We start from the raw sequence: 18,404 nt of genomic DNA on the forward strand, positions 1-18,404 counted from the left end.
ATCAAAATGCTTCGGTGGGGCCTATTGGGCCTCAGTGGGACCAGACCTGGTCCTTACCGACCTCGCCACTGTGTTCAGGCACATCTGTTTGCTTTCCGATCCTCACACATCCCAAGATCTTCCCGGACCCCTTTTTGGGCCACGCTCCTTCTTCTTGTCTCTATTCTTCACAAGGCTGGTTTTTCTCATTCCCCAGGTCTTGGCTGGAATGTCATCTACAAGGCCCTTCCCTGTCTCCCCCTTGTCACTCTCTGCCTGTTTAATTCTTTCACAGCACTTATTATAACTAAACTCTGGAGCCTTCAGGAAGAGGATCTTTCTCTCATTAAATTGTAAGTTCTATGAGGTCAGAAACCAGGTTCATTTTATTCACTATGTAATCTCCCATGGCAAGTTTAGGTACTGGTGTATAATAGGTGCTCAATAAACCATTGTTGACTATTAAATGAATAATGAACTATATTAAATTCATTTCTACCATACTTGCACCCTACTCCAAACTCCAAAGCCCAATACAAGCATTCTTCCCCCTTCCATAAAATCTTCCTTGAGCTTCCTATTTTTTAGCATCTAGAGACACAACATATGATGAGAAAGAGACATGCCTGGAACCTACTGGGTACTCAAAAAGTGTAGCTATCATAAGTATTATATGATCACTTCTCCCAATGTATTCCTATACCTGTATTCACCAAACACCAGTTTTTCTCTTACCACCATCACAATTTTTTGCATATCCCCAGTACCATCTACCCTCCTTTTGATGTAGTGTATTTTTTATTTGGCACAATGTCTTTCATCTTAAACTAATGTATTTTTAAGTAAAAATTTATAGGAATTAGAAACCCATATTACCATAAAAGGGAGAAATTGTCAAAATTAACGTAATAAAATTAAAGCAATATGCTGTTCTCTTTTTTTTTTTTTTTTTAAGGGAGATCAGTGACTGTTAGAGATACAGCAACACTAATGTGAGTCTTTCTCCATGGTACAATCAGAGGGACTAAAAATATTTGAATGGCTTTCTCACTGCCTGCATCAATATTTTTTAAAGCCATAACTGTCCATCTAAAATCACCCCATGTGCCATCTAGACCCTTCTGTCATATTATATTGTTAGTAACACTTTTCTCTTGCCATTCATTATTCTCTATCTTGTTTGGTTAATTACATGTTTATGTCTAGATTTCATCCCACTGTCTTATTTCTCTTTATATGCTCCATGGCTCTTAGGTTGATACCTTGTACAGATAATATGCTGATGCAGTTAATCAAGACTAATACTTAGAGTTTTGAGCCAACTTGATCAAAAGAGACTATTCTTACAAACTGCAAAACATCTTTAAAAGAGATAGGTTGGGAGAGGGTATTCAGGAGTTTTTCTGGTTCCCCTTTCCTCTGCCCTTCTGATTTCCTATAGACATATATCTAAACCATCTCATTCAGGCCACTGTAGTTAAATTTCATGAAAGCAACTAGGAAGAGGGCCCAATACAAGAAATGTGTTCCTTAAGTGCATGAATACATCTGAAGCAAACCCTCTAATTTTTAAGTGAAATTAAGCCCAAATAAAATCAGAAAAAAAAACTGTATGTGTGATTTATTATATTTAAGATCAGTCTATAAGGCTTAAATATGTCTGTCATAGTTAACAGCGAATGAATGCAACTTTACAAAATCAGTATTTCAATACAGTACAGGACTAAATGTGGCAACTGTGCATTGGAAAATTAATGTTTCCTCAATGCAAATGTCAAATCTGCAGCACCATTTAGAAGCTTCCACTAAAAACTCAAGCTGCAGTATTTCCTACAAGCTCTACTCAGAACACAAGACTACCTAAATCAAGCATTAGAGAAAAACAGTGGAGTCATTCAGGCATAATATGTCAGATTTGGTACAGGATTAAAATACTAACTTTTTTTAATGTCCTGGTTTCAAATTAATAAATACAAAAACAATATAAAAATATACACCAGTTGATAAGACTGCACTGCAGGTGGTCAGAAAGTTAAATCTCGCTCTCGTATGTATGCAGGTATGTCTTGAGCGTCAGAATTTCTGGATAGCTGCGGCTGGTCTTTCGGAAGAAATCCAGACTGGTAAGCTGTTCAATGTCCCGCACCCGAGCTGTGTGCATCTTCATGAGTTCTTCTACCCATTTTGACTCGTCCTCTGAGTTCTGCAGTGGAAATAGAACAAAATCAGAGTCAGGATTTTCCAGAGGAGGTTCTCACAATGGTCAGTTTGCTCCAAGTCCACAAATGACCTCTACACACTCCTGCTCACAGAGCGACCACGTGTTATTCCTGCCTGGCCTCCTGGCCATTTACCGCATTCCTGTCAGTAATATGCCACAAATACCTGCCCTTGGCTGTAAACATTTTTAACAGCAATTAGCTATACCAAATAAACGAGACATGTGGTAGAAGACAGCATTTGACTCAATAGTTCTCAGAACATAAATCAAAAGTAGGAAAACCCAGGGCCCAGGAGAATTCAGTAATTTGTTTCTTTTCCCTGCTGTCAAATTGCAAATGCTAAGTACAGAGCACAAGTAATTTAGAATGCTCTTCTGCCTCCAAAGGAAAGTGACGTGCTAGTGCCTAATGCACAAAACTATGTGCATGCATTCCTAATTTTTCAGAAGAACCCACTACATCAACTACATCATCTCTTAGATTGCGATGAATTTATATTTGAATAATGAGCTTGACTTGATGCACAGTTGACACACCTGGTACTTTGGAGACCAAGAGGCCTGAGCTGGAAATGTGGTTCTCCTATTTCCTGACTTTGAGACCCTGGTCAAGCTACTTGACTTCTTGAGGCCTCAGTTTCTTTGTCCATTTACAAGAACAATAATGCTCACTCCAGCAGCTCCCTAGATAGTAGGAGGAAGGAGAGGAAAAAGGGGAGAAAAAGGAAACCTCATGGGAGAAAGGAAAAAGATCTCCATCTTAGCTCCTTGCCAAAAAACTGCCTCACTGGCACAAATTCCAGATGAAAGACACTCAGATGTCCCACATCAACCAATTTATTCCACATCTAACTTGAAACTACAAGGTGATTCAGGTAGAGTACTCCTTTGCATCTAATAAATATTTTCTTTCATTTTTATGGGAAATTGAGGAAAAGAAGGTGATCTGAGAGCCCTGTGAATTACAGAGAGGTGCCTACCTTCATTAGTAAACCTGGGGCAGGAGGGTCTTTGCAAACAATTTTATTTCCAAATGCCCCTGGAATTGCAATGACTCCCAAGAGTCTTTCTATAAGTTGAAAGGTGGCTGTGTGTCCCAGGGCCAAGGATGTTCAGACATGCTCTCATCCAACTCTTTACCACTAGTGATCTCAGTGAACTATCCAGCAAAGCCCAAGAACCTGCAATGGGTTTTCCCGGAAAACTCCAACCCACACAGACCTGGACAGAGAGCTACAGCAGATTGTGCCAGGGCTAAATATGTACCATCAGGGTGTTGGTTCAGGAAACTGAAGCCTGACCATTCCAGGCAAAATGAAGAAATGGGAAGAAATTGCTTTGCAGGCTGGGGAAGTAAGGACTTAATCCTTTCATGCCCCACCCTCCTAACCCAACCTAACCAAGATCTCTGAGATTCACAGGAAAGGAAAGACCTAAATATAACTCTATCCACAGCGGTACTGACCAATCCTCAGTGTGACCATATAATTAACAAAGTAGGAGGTCTCTAGATGGGTCAAGACCCACTCAGAGTAAGCAGAGTAAGAATGAGACAGTATTTTAGGAGAATTTTTATATTTAGCTCATTTGTTTGATTTTTAATCGTCAGTCAGTTCAATTTTTCCTTTGTAAATGAGGTCATTTGAATGTATGGACAGGGGTGAAAGGTTTTTCCTAATTTAAATAATGACCAGATGGGATTATAAGAATTCAGATTTAAAAAACTGTCTTTTGCTATTTCTTTCCTTGGGAAGTGATTTGCCAATTTTATTGGAGAGGCATTCTCTTCTAGTTCTTGCACACTAAGATCTGGTCTCCAATTTGTCATTAGAAAATACTGGCTACGCTGCACATGATCTTCATGTTATTTCCTGCCTTGATGATAGCTGGCAACCCACAGATATATTTGCTGATGGAGACTGTAGTACAAGATGCAAAACTAAAAAAATTTAAATAAAAGCTCACATACACCAAGGTGGAGGAAAGGAAATACTTTAAAAATAAATAACATAGAACAGTAATGCAAACAAATTATCCATGAACTTGCTTATTGTCTTCCTTGGTATGGACATTCATTCTTCACCTGCCTTTTCTCCATGACTTTTTCCCAGCTGTGCCAAGGTGAACTTCAAAGTAAGGACAGTTTCTATGTGGATAATAAGCATACTGGCCATTAACTCTACAAGAAATACTGCTAAACTTTGTGCAGGGTCAGGAACCAGTAGGAAGGAGAAGACATCAGTGGATTTCATTTTTTAGATGTAATATTTGGGTTGACTACAGAACCACCTTTGCACTGAGTTTGGAACAGTGTTTTTCAAACTCTCCTATCACCAGATTTCCTTAACAACTTAACAGAACAACTTGAACACGTATTCCCCAGGAACCTTGGTGTACCTTAAATGACCTACTCTACATAAGAAATGTTTTTTCGTAGTTTTGGCTTAATCTTGAAAGTACATGGCAATTTTAAATTTCACTCCATAATATATGTGTTCACTTTTTTGCAAAAAGTTTGCCGCCCCACAAGATTTCAGCAAAACTGAAGCTCAAAGAAAAAGTATCATGTTATACAGAGGCATTACAACCCCAGGTACTCCATTAGCTACTCTCGTGGTTATGAAAAACCAAAGCTGAGAAGGCCAAGCTGATGAGTGAATGACAGCTCATCTCTCACCTCCAGTTTCCTCACTCCTCCACCTCCAATTCAACCATTTATAAAACTTCATTGATCTTTCTGATACGATACTGCTGCCTTTCATTCTCCTTTCTAAATTTCCAAGACCACAACCCAAGTTCAAGTGCTGTTACCTCACTCCTGTGAATCTTGCCAAAGCCCTTTGAGCACCTCCTCCAATTCAAATCTATCTCTCTAAAGCACAGCCTAGAATGTTGCTCTTCTGATTAAACATTTTCTTTGATTATGTAATACCTGTGCAGTTAAAAAAAAAAATTCCTAAGGTCCAAAGGTTCTACTATGGAAATCTGGTAAATTGCAAAGAGGATGGGCTTTTGGAGTCAGAAGCCTTGATGCTAAAGCTCTGCTCTCCTGCTGACTAACCAAGTAACTATGCAATTTACTTTTCCTTTACCAGCTATATAGATTTCTCAACAGTTAATAATTAAGGGCAGTGGGGAGATTATATATATTACACTTGCCTAATAGGGTGATTAGACGTTTAGAAATAACAGAGAGGACCTGCACAGTACTGGGATCATGTGTACTCAATAAATGGTAGCAATTACTATTACTAACTACTACTGCTACTATGACCACTAGTACTACTATTACTATTTCTATTACTACTAGAACTACTTTTTTAATAATTTGATCCCAAGCAATTTTTTTTTTTTAAGCAGCTGGCTGTTACAAAGATCCTGACCCATGACCTTGGGGTTATATGGTTGCTCTCTAACCACGTGAGCTAACTGACCAGTCCTTTACTTTTAAAATCTTATCTTCCACTATTGACCTCATTTCCAATATTCTGGCCAAACTTAACGATCTTTCTAGACCATATTCCAAAATTTTTACTTTTACCTATATCCTTTACTTTGTTCTGAGTATTCATAGCCCAAATCTTCGCTCATAATTGAAGCCATAGCCCAAAAGCTACCTTGCCCGTGAAGCTGAGAATCTCTGTTGAACCTATTCTTCTAACTCTTTGCCTTTTAGTGTAGCAATTTCCGTGTCTGTTTTCTTTTTCACCCCACATTGCAGGATGCCCCAAGGTAGTGTTTCTCCTAGACTACCTTATACAATTTAGGAATTCAAGTAGCACTTGTTGACTAAAAATCCTCTTCTGTAAATTATATCCCTGATCCTTCTATTAAATGAAACAAAAGCATAGGGACTGTAACTTCTAAAATCAACCTCAGAGCATGGACATTCTATTACATTAAAGAGACCTGAAGAGATTATATGATTTGGCCCTGAGTGCCAAATTAGCACAGAGCTGGGAGCACACAGCACGGCTCCTGTCTTCCTACCTAGCACTTTTTCATGATGCCATCCCACTTCTAGCTGTCTCCGCATAGGTGTAAGTGAATCAGGAGTCACTGGTGATACTTCAGAATGGGGTGACTAGTACACCTCCCTCATCTAGCAAGCAGCCAAAGGAAACCTGATTAGTAAGGAATACACTCGTCTCTCTCCTTCTCACACACACTCTGTGTATATACACTTGTGTGGTGTGAGTGTGGCAGTGGGGGTGTGTGTTTAAAAAGTGTTTATTATGGCAATTTTCAAACAGCCACAAAAGTAGAGAGAATAATACAATGAATTCCCATGAACTTTTATCTAGTTCCAACAGTCATCAAAATTTTGCTTTTGACTTTTTTTTTTTTTTACAAAATATATATGCTTTTTGTGAAACTAAAAACATTTGGGCACTTTTATCATTTGTCAAAGATGAACACGTAAATAGAACTATGTTAAATGCATACACGCACACACGCACACACACACACTCATGCACATACACACACACACACACGCACGCACGCACACACACACACACACACACACACACACACAGACGCACACACCCTGAGAAATAAAAAGCCATTAGAAGACAAAGCTTCTAAGTGTTAAGCAAAGTTCATTTGGGGTCTTCTCTTCCTTCCACTTTGTTGTATAGTTGAAAGGCTTTATAATAAGTGTGTTCTAGTTCAATGATGGGAATATAAATTAAGAAACAAGGAATAGTTATGAATGCAAATCCTAAAAGACCCGCTCTTTGAACTCACATTGCAGCTCTCCTCATTGTCAGGCCGGTGAGGAAGGATGAAGGCGGACACGGAGAGAGGACCATCGCACTTGTCAGCAGGCTGAGTGAAGTCCAGGCAGCTGGTGATGACACTGTAGTAGTGAGTCGGAACGGGAATGGAACTGCCTTCCACGTGCCTGAAATAGAAAGGTCAAATAAAATTGCAATGGATATAGACGTTTTCTTTTTTGAATGGTGGCCCATTGCCTCAGTCACTAAAATGAATTCCCACTTATTTGAGTCATTTTTAACTTGTAAGTTCTAGCCCACTTTTATAACTTTGAACTGACTGTTTTCTCTGCCTAGAATCCACCCTCTCCCTCAACCTGGCAGAATGAGGAAGATATTCCAGACAACGAATGGTTTCATCCAAGAGCTGGAGGCAGAAAGTGGTGTATAGATCAATATAGTAGAAATGAAAGGCTGGAAGAGCCAATAAAAGCCAAATTACAGTGGGTTCTGAGTGCCATGATATGGAGCTTTGGGCATCATTGTTTAGGCAGTAATGCTCCATGTAAAGTTTTTGTGCCAGAGAGTGTCATTATTAGATCCATATTCCAGGAAGATAGCTTTCATAGAGTTGTATAAAAAGGACAGAGGCAGGAGATACTGGAACTAGGAGAAGAATAGCCCATTCAGGCTACAATGAGATTCTGAACTTGGTGCAAACAACTCATTTACCAAAGGAAATACTAAGGATAGAATGCTGGAGATGAGCCTAGAGACACAAAAAATCTTTTCCAGTATAGCAAAGTACAGAAATTCATAATTCCTTAGCTGACTTTCTATTATCTTAATTTTAATCACTTTCTAAATATTGAAATTATGATTGAACTAATCGCTAAATTTTGGCTAAAAGTATAACAATAATTAGCAGTAAAATAAATGTGCAATTAAGATGAAATTTCTCTTATGAATGACTGGAAAGGAGTAAGACAAGTTTATTAGTTATTTGTTTGTTTGTATGTTTGTCTGTTTTGACTGGTAAGGGGATCACAACCCCTGGCACGGTGTTGTCTGCACCACGCTCAGCCAGTGAGCACACCACCCATCCCTATATAGGATCCGAGCACACAGCCTCAGCGCTCCCAGTGCCACACTCTCCCGAGTGAGCCATGGGGCCAGCCCATTAGTTATTTGTATTTTAAAAATAGCACTTTATTCTCTAATTATCTGTAAATCACAATTAAACCCTCTCTTATATCCTATGCTGGTCTCTGACTGTTCCATGCATGTATACAATTAAATGACAACTTATTCTGAATTTGTTGTTTTTGTACTTTCTTGACCTTCTCCGCTGTACTGTGAGTTCCTTGTGAGCATAGAGTATGCCTTACCCTTTTATATACCTAATAGCACCAAAGAGAGGGATAGAGACAACTAGATTCAACCAAAGTCTATATGCAATTTCTTATTGAGATGTACTGACTCAAAACATCTAAGGGACTCTAAAAGTCCCCCAAATAATAGAGATAACTAGAAATCGTCATCTTCTCATTGAAGGGTTGTTGAAGAATAAATGACAAATTTTTTTAATCTTTTGATACATTTTCTTTTATGAAACAGAAAAGTGCATTTATTTACCACAAAACCCAAAATTCCATTCCAACCACCAATGCCACATTTAATCAAAGATCCAAAAGAACTGGACATTTGAGTTACAAGGATTCTGAAGAAGATTCAAAAAGAAAAAGATTTAAGGGGTATCAGCTCTTCTCTAGTACATGAATATTTGAAAAATAGCCATGAGTACAATCTTGGAATTTAAGAATCATACACTGAGTGGAAATGAAAAGCTTACTGTTTGATTTTGTCCTCTGTGTCATGTAAGCCATCGTAGTCATAGTCAAAAATCGGTCCACTTATCACATTAATTCCATTTCTTTCTGAAGCATATTTCTTCACTAAAACTTTTTGGAAATAATTCCAGATCCCTGTGCAAAGACAAGAATCATTCTTCATGAACAAAATTCCTTGCTTTAGCCAAATTCTCTCTAGGACGCATTTTATAAAGCAAATGTCACAAGCTGAGAGAAATAGAGCTGTTGTGATATTCATGAGAAGATTCCATTCTAGAACATTATCTACCTGTGTGTCATTTATGAACCATCAAAAGGAAAGATGTGGAGCTATGAAGTCATTGTAGGGGAGTTTAACATAGTTCAGTAAGTCGAGGAAGAATTCCCAGATGAAGTGGTTACTGAGCTAAGATCTCAAGGACGGATGAGTAGGTGTTTCACAGGTAAAGAGGTGGGAGAAGAAAACGCCAGGCAGAGGGAGCTGCATGCGCAGAAAGAGGAAGCTTGATGCTTCTGGGTAATTAAAAACAAGGCCTTACTCTACTTTCTCTTCCTTCATGATCTCGCCCATATTCTAGTTCCCAAGTTTATGTCTTTAGATTTGACCTTTCCACAAAGCACCAGATATGTTATCCACCCACCCATTTTATAATCCACTGGAATACCTAACAGTCTTGTCCAGCAAAAAAAAATTACCTAAACAGAATTCTTGATTTTCCTTCTGAATCCTGCCCCTACCCTCGCTTTCTCCATCATAGCTAATGGCACCAGCACTCACTCAGATGTTCAAGCCAAAATCCTAGGAGTCATCCCTGACTTCTCTTCTTGCTTTGTACACATGGGTACAAGTCCTGTCAGTGACGTCTCCAAAATTCATCCCAAACATCCCAAATCTGACTGCCTCTCACCATTTTCACTGCTTCTACCCTGGTCTAAGTTACCGACCTCTCCGTAATAAACTAGCATAAAAGACTACTTCCTGGGCTCCCCGGGAAAAACTCTTAACTGCCCTTGTAGCGGATTCTCCATAGTGTAGTCAGATGGATCCTTTTACACCATAAATCAGATCGTATGTATCTCTCTCTCTCTTACACACACACACACACACACACACACACACACACACACACACCACCCAGTTTTAGCCCTCCAGATGATTTCTTATTGTAATTAGAATACAGCCCCAGCTCCCCACTGTGGCCTCTGCCTACCTCCAAGACTTTTACTTCCTGCCCCTTTCCCTCCAGGCACAAGGCTTTCTTCCCATCCTCCTTAGTCTTATCAAAATTGTCCCAGCCTAACCTTTGGCATTTGCTCTTCCCTTTGCCTGAAAAACTCATTCCCTGATCTGCACATGTCTGCTTTCTCCTTTATTATCATTTCTCGCTTTCCATGACACCTCCTGCAGAGGACTTCCTTGTCTCTAATTTACATTACGGCCAAACAGAGGCCACAAGAGGAGCAGAAAGGAAAAGGAGAAAGGCAGGAGAAGGGATTAACAGAAGGACAGGAGAGGCGAGCAAGAGTTGGTCCTGAAATATTAGAGCCAACTCGCCGTGCTCTATTCTACATGGGGCGGTGGGATTTGGGCTGTTATCACTTCTTTCCCCTCTGAGTAAAGAGCACGTGGCCATTTTTCTCACAATGCAACTGCTCTTTACACCTTCTGATACGCCACTTGGAATGAGAGCAACAGAGCAGCCCACCAGAGCCAAAATACCCTGGATAATCATTTGCAGTAAAGAAAGGAGGATAGTGGGAAAGAAGTTCAAATGTTAACTTAAGCATTAAAAAAGGAGAGAGAGAGAGGGAGAGAAACATCGATGAGAACATTCAAAAGGCCAAAGCCGCAGAAATGTGGCCTGTGAAAAAACCATTCCCCTAGTGAAGAACAGCCAGCTCTCTGTGGAAGCGTTTCCACCCCAGTCTCAGGGTGGTACCGTGTGTTTCCTTTATTACTATTGGGTCAAAAAACACATCAATAAAGAAATCCAGGAAACCCTGATTTGTGTAAATTAAATGAAGCTGCATTCCAGGTAATATATTGTGATAAATGTACCTAGTGAGTTGCTGAAATGTTTCTCAGTTGGGTCTGAGAACAGAACCAGGAAACCTTCTAAAAGCAGACCTTAATTTTTCGTTCATAAGTAATGGATTCTATCTTTGAATAAACCTTCATTTACTAACTAGGACATCAAATAAACATTTTTTCTCTAAACCATGTGGGTCATTTCACCAATGTTAAGCAGCGGGGGGTGAGGGGGCAGGGGGGCTGCCTCTGTAGATTATAGTCCACAATCACTTGCTCCTACTTTGAGACTCTGTTTCAGCACTGACAGTCCTGTAACACAGCCCAATCCTCCTCTGCCAAGTCAAATTAGGTGGAGGTGCTTCCTCTTCCTAACTTTCCCGTAAGCATATAGGTCTGTCACTATGAAAAACTAAAGGGAGGTAAAAGCTACTCTGTACTTCCTTCCCTATCTTTGAACACATGGATGGATGAAAGGAGTATGGATGCAAGCATGCGTGAATGGACGGATGGAGAGATGAATGAATGAATTCTCTGTTATCAGAAATAGAAAATGGATTGGTCCAACCTTTGGACAATTAAGTCACAAATCCATATAAGCCTTAGAAGTCATGCAATCAAATCTCTTAATTTTACAAATCAGAGGTTAAATGACATTTCTATGATCACATAGCCAGTGCTTATACGCCAGGGAATAAAAATTGGTATTTTGGACCCAGGCTTATTGTGTCTATACAATTCATAGCATCACTATCATTCACAAATACTTACGACATGTACAAAGAAATAACAAGGGTTCGAAGAAACTAAAATATTTCACTCAGCCCTAAAACCATCTGAAATTAATATTCTGAGAATTGTGAAGACCCTTTAGGCTTCCGCTGCATTTCAGGGTCAACATTCAGAATACATGGTCACCCTAAAGGAGAGAGGTGCTAGTGGCTTTTACTATAATGTTCAATAAATAAATATAGATGCTGTTAAATGTCAAGTGGAGTCTAAAATACAGCAAAGACACTTTTTAGCCATCACAATAATGAGCACTGAAATAAAAAGAACACCAGATTAGAAGAAAAACACAGACTTGGTTTAGTTCAGCCTCTACCATTCACAACCTGAGTTACTTCTTGTGGTGTCAACTTCTTACTTAAAAACGAGGGATAAACTACCAGCCAATTTCCCTTACAGATTCATATTTTGAATCAACAGTAGAGAATTTACAAGAAAGGCCTTCAAAAAGTACAAAGGCTAAACACATGAAAAGTATTATTATTATGAAATTAATATAGAGTTAGAAAAGGCAAGTGGTAAATTTAGAAACATTTGTTTTCAGAAATAACAGTTTATTAGGTGAATATCAGACTCACGTTTGAAAGCAGGATACATTGGAACCATGTTGGTTACGAGGAATGCATCGTATTTAGCTTCTGGTGAAGAGCTCAGATCTAAACATTAGGAAAACAAATTGCGTACAACACTTACACAGCATTCCGTAATTCCCCTCCCACTCACTCAATCTGTTATCTTCACTCAATAGCTTTCTCAAAAATTGTTTACGCTTTTTCTTCCTACCTGTTCTTGAGCCTACTATTATGTAAAATAATTCCTTGATTTCATTAGTATAATTTAGACTTTAAAATACGTCATGAAGATAACTAGATAATTAAAGGCTTTACATATTCTTAAGAGATCACCTCTATAGTATTACCTAAAGGACTAATGTCTTAATGATTTACTATTTTACTTTCAGATTCTCATTTAATGATGGAGGGTGGGGCACAGAAGATTCACGTGCACTTTAGAATTCCTCTAGAGAATTAATTTTTGAAAGCTGATCACTTTTTGGTCAATTTTAGATGGATCCCGTAGAAGTTTATCTCTATAATCTCGAGTGCCTCCTCTTGAAGAAAACCTGAGCCACTTACATCCTTAATACCAAGTTTCACACTCCAGAATGTGCAAAATAACATCCCGATAGAGACATCAGATCCTGATGCACTGTAACTTACAAGGGGGAAAGAGGAATCCGTAGGACATCTGTTTATCATTTTTGTAGGCCAAACAGTTCTGACTGAAACTTGGAGAAACACGGACGTCGGGCCGGACGCAACCGGTCAGATGCTCAGGGATGCCAGAGACCTCAGCCTGCATGGGGAGTCAGAGGCACTCAGTAACCTCATCACAAAGACAATGCCAAAGTGGCAGGGAGATACTGGTGCCACATTGCTCTGTTATGAACGGCCAAAGTCTAAACCTGCCTAGCATTTCACTTCCTAAAAACAAAAAAAAGTCCTTAGGTTTAAATGCAGTAAGCCAGTAATTTTCAAACTCATACTTTTTAGCAGCAAAACTCTCGTATCAAAGTGTGAAGTAAAACAACAATAGGTAAAGCAGAATACAAAACAGAATTCTCACTGTTGAAATAAGGAATAGGATCCCATGGAAGATAACTTAAAAATAACACTCTGAGAAATAATATAGACATACTACCTTTAAAAAGAGAGAATATATATGTGTATACACACACACACACATACACATAGTATGTGCAAGGGTTTACAATGTGCACACAGAACAAATTAACAAGAAGCTGTGTTTGGGGCAATAGAAGTATCCTCTTCATTTGTATTCAGAAATTAAACACATATCTTCAACTGACAAATAAATGTTTCTGATACCTACCTATCTCATCATCATTAAAACTGAAACCCTAATATAAAACCTTCATTAAAAAACAAACAGGATGTTGATAGTGGGGGATGCTGTGCATGTGTGGGTGCAGGGAGTATATGGAAACTGTATTTTCCACTCAATCTTACTGCAAACCAAAAACTGCTCTAAAAAATAAAATCTATTAAAGCAAACAAATAAACAAAACTTGGTGGCTTTTGTAACTATCAGGCCATGACTTAAACAGAGTAAAAGAAACCAAAAGAACTAGTATGCTCCTTTCAATATGTAACATATTACCATGAAATTATTAGAAAACTGAAAAAAGACTAGTTGAAAATATCTTGCAATAGATCCAACAAAGAATTTCTTTCATCAGACTTGTTAAGATAAGTGAACAGATATGATGGTGTGGGGGAAAGTTAAAAAAAATTTTTAAATAAATTAAAAAAAGAATTTCTTTCATCAGGAAAAGTTAAAATATTTTCGAAGACGAACTTCTATTAAGTAAACATTGTATTAATGCAATGCATGTAATGAAATTAAGAATATTAAACCCAATTTTCTCAATGACCTGTTTGGAAACAGTATATGATGTCCAGAGTGGCATTAGGAATATTTCACTATAACCGCTTTCGAAATCAGTATGATATAAGATATCATATCTAGTCCGATAAAGCACTGCAGGCCGTCCATAGAGGAGGTGTCTCTCTAGAAAAGAAAAAAAAACGAACTGTATTAAATGCATATTAAACTTTCCATCAAATGTTAAAGAAATACTGGAGGAGAGTCAAGTTATCAAATTTGCTAGCTTACTTATTAATAATATAGCACCTTCTCCTTAATTTAATCGTTAGTTTTCCTAACACTTTTGTGGTTTATCTGATCCTCTAAGCATGAGTGAAGCCTTGCAATTATCAAAACTATAATGTAAATGCCAATTTATGTTAATGTTTCTTCTAATTGTAAAGAATTTAAAACATGCATAGGAAGGAAGTAGTATATAGTAAATTTTGAAATAATTCAGCTAACTGGAAAGCCAATAGGATAATATTTTTGTAGAATTAGTTAAATTGACCAAGAAGAGGCTTATTAAGTTAACCAACGATTTAATTAAGAGGAAAGTTCTCTTTGATCATTATTTGCAAACTGCGACTCAAATATGCGTTATTTCAGCATAAAAAATTAATAGTAATGAGCATTTAAAGTAAGTAGCTTTGTCACACGGAGGAAAACTCATTAGGTAAGAACTTAAAGGAACATGTATAGATAAAATAAGTGGGCATTCAAGAAGGTTCTTTAAATACAGAAGAGGAAAGTTCATCAGCTACCAAAGAACTCAGTTAAGACCCTCAAATGCAGATTCAGACCCCAAGAGAAAGTTATTTCCTTAAGAAAAATGGTCTGAAACTTTACTCTTTGAGAAAGAAGAGGTGGAAGTTTAGCATGCAAACCATCATTCCATACCCGCAATAAATGCCTGGAGCTTATTTGCCCACTTTGGATAGGCTAAAGTCAAATTTTCCATAGATTCTAGAATATTGGGGTTCCTACAGACCAAAATATTTAGAGATTGAGGCTTAAGCAATTCACTATTTCCTAAGTGATAATCGAAAACAATTTTCTACTATTATTGCTATTAGACAAAATCAGTTCTGGCAATCACTTATTAAATTATATATACATGTTGCTTTAATTAAAGCATTACCATTCTATGCAAGTAATGGAGAAAACCCTCTGCAGACTACTTTGCAAGACCCTCCCAAGTAGAACTGCTGATTTGAGGCAAAGCGGCTCACACCATTACAACACAAGCCTGTTTTGGGTAGTTTGGCATTGCAGTAAATGTAGAAGCCTTGGGTAAGCTGTCAAGTTTGGCAACTCACCCCTAAGAATTAGAACATAATATGACAATATTAAATAAGTGAAATGTAATAAACAAATAAAAAGCCAGCAAATTATCACAGTAAAATCGGGGGCAATTAACCAACCCAGACTTTCCTTCAAAACTCAAACCAAACCTTTTCTAGGTTCAAAATTTCCATTAACGTTTTCCTTGTTTGCATTTCTGGTGCCTCTGAATTTCCTGGTTTCAGCTGGAAGCAGAAGTATCAAAATTCTTTGAGAAGCTATTCTCTTTTTATCATTCACGTTTTAATGCTTACCAAACACATTCCTCCAAACCCAAATTCAAGCCTAGCATCCAATCTATTCCATTAAGGGGACAACAAAATAGCAGCCATGTTTCTACATGCAATATCCCTCCTTAAAGCAGCCACCAAACAATAGTCTTGAACAATCTACAGTCTCCACCAACTCTGGCTCTTCCAGTCTTCCTCATTTCCTGGTGTTTTGCAACGTAACACTCAATGCCACAAATGATCATTCCAAACGATCATTGTTAGCAACTCTATGCTATTATACATGCTATTTCCTTTCCCTGTACTGACAATGACTTCTCCAGTCTTGTCACCAATCCTGACGCTTATCTCCTTCCAAATTTATCCATTAATGTTAAACATTTACTGAGTGCTTTCTTTGTGCCAGGCTTTGGGTTGTAGAAAGGAGATACTGGGCAAAGAAAACTGAGATAGAGCTCTTACCCTCAGAGAGCTCACTGTTCCATGGGCGAGACAAATGTGGCACACATAACTAAGACACAAAGTGCTCTGCACTATATCAGCGATATCTACAGAGTGTGATGGGGATGCAAAGGATGATGAATGCTGCAAATGGGGCTGACATGGCCTCAGTAAAGTCCTTTACAGAGCATATGAAGATGAACCAGGAAGGTCTCCATGTCCCAGTTAGTGCTTATCACATAATTGTTAGTGCCCCTTTTCACACTCAAAAATGAAGGGCAACTAATGTGGTCACATAGTTCAGCCCCCATGGAGGAGTCGTGAGAAGGAAAGGGACAGGGGCACAAGAGGAAGAGGGACATCCTAAGATCCACTTTCTCCTGAAAGAGTCCGCAATTAAGCTACTACATCTCTATTCACTCTTCTGCTTCTGCATATATAGACTCGATCTGCTTCAGAAGTTTGGGCTTCATAGTTTCCAAACTATTGTCACAGCTGCAGTTTGGGGCACACAGCCGAAGTACGAATATTTCATTACCCAGCTGACTTTTTCTCAATTGTTACTGGAAAATGACATGAAGGAAAAAAAAAATACAGTAGTTTCAACATCCTCCTAAAAATCCAACCAAGGTCCCCAACTGACCCAAAGAATCTGCTTTCATCTTCCTGAAGCTTCATAGTTTCATCAGAGAAAGAAAGGAATAATCTTTGCAGTAAGAAACACAAATTTCAAGGTCCAGAATCAAAATTCACATTTTACTTTTTCAGTTCATCAAAGTATCAAAGAATCACAGGTTCTTGGTCATAGCCCAACTCCGCTAGTCTTTATGACACCGTGGACGAGCCACCTATTGCATTTCTGTTTAGCACCAAGTCCCTACTCAGGACACAAAACATATTTGAATCTCAGTCTTTACATGTTAAGATCTTTATCTCAAGATCCTGGAGCCCAGCCCGCAAGCTTCTGCTTTTGCAACATGTTGCTGGGATTTCTCGATGTGGAGCAAATACAGCCCGTGTCTTCCCACATTTGGTTCCTACTCGATGGACTTTCAGACAGAGTCTTCATTCCACGCCCCGCTTCCCTGTTTACAGGAGTGTCTCTAGCATTTTTGGTACACACAAGGTTCTCCTCCAGTTACCACATCTGGCAAAACACTGGGAGGCGACTCTTTTTAAGTGGTGTGGACTTCCCCAGAACTCATTCTTTTTGTTTTCCAAAATTTGGTCACACAGACTTGAGTTTGTGTTTCTTTTCCCTCCTCAGCTTCCTGATTCATATTCCCACAGATTAGCTGGCTGACTTTAGAACCACATGAAAATCTCTCCTCTTTTCTGTTTTTTTTTTTTTTTAATTCACTCCCACAATAATATGCTCTTAAATGTTACCACAAAATCTCTACCAAAGTTCTTTCCTTTTCCTGCATCCTTTCTCCTCCTATGCCTTCCAAGTGCCTATTTTCATTTACTGCCATTTCAACCTCCTTTAGGATTCGATTCGGTGCCTCTAGTAGTGTCCTGTTCTTTCTTACCTCAGCCCTTAAAACATTATGCTGTAATTCATTAACTGGCTAAATCATCAATATGATCAACAATAACTTTATGAGGACAGGACCTTTATCTGTTTTACTTACCACTGTACCCTTCATTTCCAACAATGACAATCTCTTAATATCTACTTGGTAGACACAGGTTGATAAACAGATGATTTTTTATTTTTTAAATACTAGCTTTCTACACGTGGCCTGCCTAGTACAGCCCTGACAGATAGACTGGGCAGATCAGTGTCACCTCCATTTTATTGGTGAAGGTGATGAAGATTTATGATTTGTACAGATACTTCATCTACATAGCAGCATAGCAGCACCCAGAATCCAGGCCTCAAGTTTCCTGGTCCATTATTATTCTCCTTAGCTTTTGGGGCAGCCTTCAGTTAAATGCCGACTAATGGGTTATTCTAATTGAGGGCATGTTAGAATACAGATCCAATTACTCCGGGGTATTAGCTCTGCCCATGTAATGCTTGCTGAAATATTAAGGAGGACGGTAGTTTGTATCAAAGCATCTAGTATTTCAGAAGCAACTTCTAAACCCTGATATGCACTAAGATTCTATCCTGACATATTCTCCTTGTTTCAACTCTTAGAATATGTAGTGTTTTCAGACAAAAGCATATGGGCTCTAATGTCATATAGAACTGTAGTCAAATTTCACGTCAGCTCTTTATAACTGTGTGGTTTTGTAACTTAACCTCCCAAAGCCTTACAGGGAAAATATGTAAAGCACCTAGCTCAGTCTTGACCCAAAGTAGATGTCATTGCAGTGGTGGTAGTTCTAGTGGCTTAGAGAAGGGCA

The 18,404-nt window shown here is 38.5% G+C and overlaps 1 protein-coding gene across 6 annotated transcripts in view; it reads right to left on the reverse strand.

Annotated features, from left to right (window-relative positions):
- Positions 1 to 1,583: 1,583 nt before the first annotated feature.
- ENPP2 (ectonucleotide pyrophosphatase/phosphodiesterase 2) overlaps positions 1,584 to 18,404 on the reverse strand; it is a 104,201-nt gene continuing 87,380 nt past the window's right edge. For 3 of the 6 annotated variants that reach the window (XM_008578619.1, XM_008578617.1, XM_008578618.1), the window contains exons 20-26: positions 15,489 to 15,563; positions 14,042 to 14,178; positions 12,807 to 12,942; positions 12,165 to 12,242; positions 8,771 to 8,903; positions 6,950 to 7,106; positions 1,584 to 2,182 (exon numbers count right to left, since the gene is read on the reverse strand). In XM_008578619.1, the coding sequence (XP_008576841.1) occupies positions 2,012 to 2,182; positions 6,950 to 7,106; positions 8,771 to 8,903; positions 12,165 to 12,242; positions 12,807 to 12,942; positions 14,042 to 14,178; positions 15,489 to 15,563 (887 nt within the window). In that variant the 3' untranslated portion in view covers positions 1,584 to 2,011. The remainder of the gene's footprint in view (positions 2,183 to 6,949; positions 7,107 to 8,770; positions 8,904 to 12,164; positions 12,243 to 12,806; positions 12,943 to 14,041; positions 14,179 to 15,488; positions 15,564 to 18,404) is intronic. The other 3 variants (XM_008578620.1, XM_008578621.1, XM_008578622.1) reach the window with 1 other exon arrangement.

This window comes from Galeopterus variegatus, unplaced genomic scaffold, assembly GCF_000696425.1.
Source record: "Galeopterus variegatus unplaced genomic scaffold, G_variegatus-3.0.2 Scaffold1730, whole genome shotgun sequence".
NCBI lineage: Eukaryota > Metazoa > Chordata > Mammalia > Dermoptera > Cynocephalidae > Galeopterus > Galeopterus variegatus.